This window comes from Capricornis sumatraensis, chromosome 19, assembly GCF_032405125.1.
Source record: "Capricornis sumatraensis isolate serow.1 chromosome 19, serow.2, whole genome shotgun sequence".
NCBI lineage: Eukaryota > Metazoa > Chordata > Mammalia > Artiodactyla > Bovidae > Capricornis > Capricornis sumatraensis.
In genome coordinates, this window is record NC_091087.1 from 75,098,388 (window position 1) to 75,104,387 (window position 6,000).

Below are 6,000 nucleotides of genomic sequence, written 5' to 3' on the forward strand. Positions count from 1 at the left end.
GGGGTCTGAGAGAGTGGCCCACCTGCCACCCAGCTCTGTTTACCAACTGGGGCCATTTACAGGGAAAGTGATTTTAAACTCTGTTGTCACTGATGGTCCTGAATAACAGTGACAGTGGAGGTTATGATGAGTTGAATTTTTAAAAACTGGTAGGAAAATCAGCCAGGCGGGGCAGAACTGGAGGCTGGCCTGCTAACGCCACCTCCCTGAGCTGGGCCTGTGAAGGGCTGTGATGGGCCTTGCTGCCTGCAGCCAGCCCGGATGACAAGGGCTGGGCTCTTGGAGAGGTGCTCAGATCACTCTCTACCTTGCCTGACTCCCAAGGATTCCGTTTAACAAATTATTTTCTTAATGTTCACCAGATGACTGGTGAAGATTTTTCAGCCAGGTGGATTTTTTGTGTCTCGGCTTGTGATGGGGTGGGAGAAGTTTAGATGAAAGCTTCTTAGAGAAGGAACTGATTACCAACGGTGAGCCTCTGCAGGAACGACCCAGGAATCGTTTATTATGCTGCATTGAGCTAGCTAGGGTACAGAAGGTGGGGTTTCCTGTGCCATTAAGAATAAACCTGCCACTGTGCGTTTCAGTCGCAACGTGTCTGCTGAGCAGAAGGAGGAAAACAAAGACGCAAAACCTCGTTCCCTGCGCTTCACCTGGAGCATGAAAACCACTAGTTCCATGGATCCCAATGACATGATGCGGGAAATCCGCAAAGTGCTGGACGCCAATAACTGCGACTATGAGCAGAGAGAGCGCTTCTTACTCTTCTGTGTCCACGGCGATGGGCACGCAGAGAACCTTGTGCAGTGGGAGATGGAGGTGTGCAAGCTGCCAAGACTGTCTCTGAACGGGGTCCGGTTTAAGCGGATATCAGGGACATCCATAGCTTTCAAAAATATCGCTTCCAAAATTGCCAATGAGCTAAAGCTGTAACCCAGTATAATTATGGTGTAAATTAAGTAGCAATTTAAAGTGTTTTCCTGAACACTGATGGAAATGTATAGAATAATATTTAGGCAATAACGTCTGCATCTTCTAAATCATGATATTAAAGTATAAGGACGAGCGCACGCCTGGGAGCGAAAGCTGGCCTTTTTTCTACGAATGCACTACATTAAAGACGTGTGACACGCGTGCCCCCTGTCTCCTTTCCGTTGCCTGAAGTCAGTGTGTGACACCCGTCCCGACGGGCCTCCTGTCTGTGCGGGTGTGAGAGCAGACGCTGTGCGTGTGTGTCGTCTACAGAAGCATCTCCATACACTGGCAACCAGAGTTTCTATGAGTACCTCTGTGGGAGATTATTTGGTGCTAAAACATTAAAATTGCCAAGGAGGAAAATACTGAATTACTACTAAGAATTAACTTTAAGACTAGTTGATAATTAATGCAGGTTTACAGTTCATGCCTGTGGTTTTGTGTTTGATGTTTTGTGTTTTGTTTTTGTTTTTTTTTTTAGTGCAAAAGGTTTAAATTTATAGTTGTGAACATTGCTTGTGTGTTTTTCTAAGTAGATTCACAAGATAATTAAAAATTCACTTTTTCTCAGTAAAATCTTGCTTTGTCTCCTGATGCTGTATTTAAGACTCAGATTAAGGCAGTGACTAAAGGTGCATGGTTTTGCCTTCACCGCCACCTTGAACAAGAGCAGATGGAGCGTGTGAAGGCTAGGCCACTTTTTCCTTATTGTGGACCCTAACATTCTGTCATTTCTAGCATCTTCTTTCCCCAAAGGCGCTGAAGGGAGAAGACGGCCCACGTGGCAACCAGAGCTGGATGGGAGTGGGCGTGGCCGTCCGCCTCACCCTTGGGAGTCACGCGCACCCCTGCGTGGAGAAACGCCAGGCCTTGGCTGTTCTGGGTGTTCTCCAAGAAGTATGTAATTTTCCTCTCTTGTTCATTGTGATTCAGGACATGAATTAGACCCACAGCCTTTTCCCAGCTGCTGCATGATTACGCAGAGAGGATACTCAGGTCGTCGGTCAGTTTGGCGTCTCAGTCTCGTGGGAATGCTGTGGGTTCTGGGCTTGTTTGTGGTGGTCCAGATATGACAGTCTGGACACAAGGTCATCAGTGCTTACCGTCCACACAGGCAGGGAGGTGGTGTAGGTGTTTGGGATGCATCCCTGACCTCTTGAAGTTTATGTCCTAATAGGGCAGCAGTCAGTAAACAGTAATTAAGTGTCTAGTACAGAACAAAGGAGTCAATGACATGAAAAAAAACGGTGCAGCGTGAGGCATCCAGAGGTCCCGGGGTTTGAGTGGTGCCATGTTAAATGGGTGATGCGTGAGGATGACGTGCTTTAGCCGAGATGTGGCTGCAAGGGAGGCACCTGAGTCTGTGTCTGGCTGAGGCCAGAGTGCATCCTGTGTGCTGGAGCAGAGTGGTGGGAGGTCAGAATGCCCACCTGGGCCACGGAGGCCACGCCAGTGTGTCTACTCTGAGATGGGAGATGGGGAGTGGGGTTTCAAATGGAAGAAGAGTGGCCTCAGGCTTTCAAATGCTTGTGCTGGCAGCTGTGTTGCAAAAAAGGCCAGAGAAGCCATTTTCAGGCTGTCGGCAGTAATGAGGTAAGAGGTGATGCTGTCCTGGTGAGACAGTGGTTGGATCCTGGGTATGTTTTGAAATAAGAGTCCATTTGCTCTTGGATTGGAAGTGGGTGAGAAAGAGCCAGAATGGTTGTCCCTTTTTTTTTTTTTTTTTTTTTGGCCAGAGTAGCAGAAAGTACAGGGTTGCTGTCCATGGAATGGGGCAAGTTGTGGGAAAGTTTAGGGGTGAGAGAGCAGGTGCAGACAGTTTGAGGGACCTTCAGGTATAGGTGGTGCCTGGGGGGAAGACCCCAGGAGCCCTCTGCAAGTGAGAGGAGCAGAGGAGAGGACCAGCGCCGAGCCCTGAGCTGGGTGCTGGGGGAGGCCAGGAGAAGAAGGGGGCCCGGCGGGAGTGCCCTGTGGTTGGGGGAGGCCAGACCAGTGGTCCTGAGTCAGGCATCAGGGAAGGGTGGTGGGGTGGATGCCTGTGGCCTTACAACAGAGCAGGTCCTCTTCACCTTCCTGGAGCTTCATGCTCTCAGGGACAAACGAAATACAAAGTTCTCTTAAAGGAGTTTAATTTCTCTGATTGCTCATCTGTCATAAGCTATCTCCATATTTTAGTATGTCACTGATCCAACGAGAACTGGTGTCTTTAGCACCAGTGTTCACCTGCAGAAGTCGTCGCAACTGGTCATATTTAAAGGGCTCCAACCGAGCGACTGAACTGAACTGAACTGAACGATACAGGTCTGATTTTAGTGGCAGCACAGATAGTGCTACCTTTACTGAGGTTAAAATGTGAACTATCATCCGTTGCTGAAGGACCCATGTCCTTCCTTGAGATACTGTACCCTCGAGATAGAGCATTTTTATTCTTCATACAGTGAGTTTTCAAAGAGAATATTCTAGAGTACTTCAGTCACTTGAGACAAAGCCATATTTTTTTGTGTCCCCAGAAGTGAGGTAAGATAGCTGACGGGGCCATGCTACTGTTTTTATTTACCCGACACCCAAAATGTTTTCTTATTCCTGCTGCTGCTGCTGCTATTAAGTCACTTCAGTCGTGTCTGACTCTTAGCGACCCCATAGACGGCAGCCCACCAGGCTCCCCCGTCCCTGGGATTCTCCAGGCAAGAACACTGGAGTGGGTTGCCATTTCCTTCTCCAGTGCGTGAAAGTGAAGTCGCTCAGTCGTGTCTGACTCTTAGCGACCCCGCAGACTGCAGCCCACCAGGCTCCTCCATCCATAGGATTTTCCAGGCAAGAGTACTGGAGTGGGTTGCCATTGCCTTCTCCGTCTTATTCCTCAAAATAAGGCTTACCTCCTAGTTAGGTTGACTTCCCGCTCATCTAGATCAGGCACATTGGGGGAACCAAGACAACATTCTTTAATGACAGGCCTTGTCCTCAAACTGTCCTTTCCATTTCCAAAAGTGAGGACTCGTGCAGAAAACTGTTAAGAAACATGACTGAAACTTTCAGAAGAACAGCTGTGAGCACTTTCACAGCATATTGCTCCAGAAACCTAGAGAAAATGATGTTTAAAAGAAAAATTTCCGTCTGTGCAGTATGAACAAGTTACCATTGCCATGGAAACCGTCCCTGGAACACCCTCTCCCAGCAGTTCTTGCTCAGTGAGTGAGACTTGGTGACCATGGGATCCGTGGAGCTCGTGTGGCTCCGTAAGCAGCATCGGGGATGCCGGGGGGCATGTCTGTGAGGCCCTGCCTCCTGGTCCGGCTCAGGCAAGAGGGGCGGCAGGCATAGGAAGGGCTGGGAGTGCAGGGCCCGGAACTTTGCTCTTTGGGGTCTTGTTGTTGGAATGGGCTCTATTACTGATTGGCTGTGAAACCCTTTAGGCAGCTCAGCAGCCCTTTAGGTGGGGGGGAAAGTGGCGGCTTTGAAGGGAGCAGTGTGCAGAGCAGGGCGCGCCTTGCGGGCGCTCTGGTGGTGCGCAGGTGCGTCCAGCTGGGCCTGTCCCCCAGCTGCCCCCGCCAGTCCACGAGGAGGCCAGAGGCCAGCAGCTCTGTGAATTGGTCTTGGTTTGCCTCCTGAGAGAGCAGAGGCCCGCCAGAGGTGACAGGAAACCTGGGCCTCACTTGTGTCCCCAGGGGAGGGAGCCCAGCGGGCGAGGGGGACATGTGGAAAATGGGTTTTGCTGGGAGAGCCTGAGACTTTTCTTCAGTTTGGGCCCAACTCTCAGGATGCTGAGTGCAGGGATGGCCTTAGGGCCCAGGATGGATCGTAGACGGGGCATTTTGAGGAAGCCTGTATGAACTCAAAAGTGAATGTCCTCTGCCAGGAAGTGGGCCACTGGCCACCGTGGGGCCTCTGCCTGCTCCTTGCCATGGCGAGATTGGTGCCGCCAGGGGGTCCCAGGTGGAGCAGGTAGGGACTGGGGTCCCTCCCTGTGGTCCTCAGAGCCCTGTTCAGACGTGGGTCGGGCAGCGTGCCCTCGCGTTGTATGCCCTGCACCTGGGTGGCCTGTTTCCACATCCCAGCTTCTTAACCTCAGCATTCCTCCCCCAGAAAGTCGGCATGTTTGAGGTGTCTCATGCTGGGATGCTGGCTGGGGCCCCCAGACGGCACGTGCAAAGCAGGGCTTTTGGCAGCTGTCCGGAGGTCAGCAGCTCCCCAGGCTCAGGCCCTGTTAGGCGGGAACACAGGCTAGTCCTCGTCTCTCCCCTCCCGGCTTGCCTAGAACCCAGAAGTCCCTGAACAGCGCTCTCTGGTGCTTAGGAGGGGACCCTTCCCTTCCTGCAGAGACTTCGTGAAGACAATCCCCCCGTGTCTATAGGGCTCTGGGCTCAGAGCCCGCTGTGAGAAAAGTTGATAGGCCCGTGCCAGTGTGCCCAGAGGACAGGGAGAAGCGGTGGGCCAGGTGTGTGTGCCAGACAGGAAGCTGAGGACGCCTCACCGCTGGACTCGAGTCTCCTCCTCCGCCGATGCCGGCCACTCCCGGGCCTGCCTGCCCCGAGCAGCCCTCGGTGGCCAGTGTGCTCTGCCACCCCGACAGCCAACAGCAGTCACAGGCTTCTCTTGTCTGTTTGCTGTTACTAGACTGTAAGCCCCATGGGGTTTCCTTCCTGTAACCCAAGGGCCTAGCGTGGTGCCTGGTACATAGTACAAAAGAGGTATTCATTGGCAACAGTGACGGAGCACAGGCCCGAGGGTCTGGAACACAGGAGGCGGCTGTTCTGAGTCTCCCCCTGAGCCGCCTCTCCCCCGTCAGCCCAGGCTAAGACAGGCTGACACAGGCCACAGCTGCAGGAAGCGGTGTCTGGTCCGGACAAGGCCCATCCTGCTTGATCTCCAGCAACTCTCTAGGCCCTTCCTGTGTTGCAGACGAGGCCCGGCGGTGGGGTGAGAATGGAGCCCGTGGTCCCGCTTGGGCCAGTGCTCTTTGCTCTTCACCCGCCTGCCTGTACTGATGCCTGTGTGGTGTCATTCAGCCCAGACCATGCAGGTTCC

General features: G+C 52.6%; 1 protein-coding gene across 1 annotated transcript in view; it reads left to right on the plus strand.

Annotated features, from left to right (window-relative positions):
- Nucleotides 1-1,441, plus strand: part of MARK3 (microtubule affinity regulating kinase 3) — a 110,671-nt gene extending 109,230 nt beyond the window's left edge. Inside the window, exon 18 of the mRNA XM_068991251.1 lies at nucleotides 588-1,441. Within this exon, the coding sequence (XP_068847352.1) occupies nucleotides 588-933 (346 nt within the window). The 3' untranslated portion in view covers nucleotides 934-1,441. The remainder of the gene's footprint in view (nucleotides 1-587) is intronic.
- Nucleotides 1,442-6,000: the final 4,559 nt, after the last annotated feature.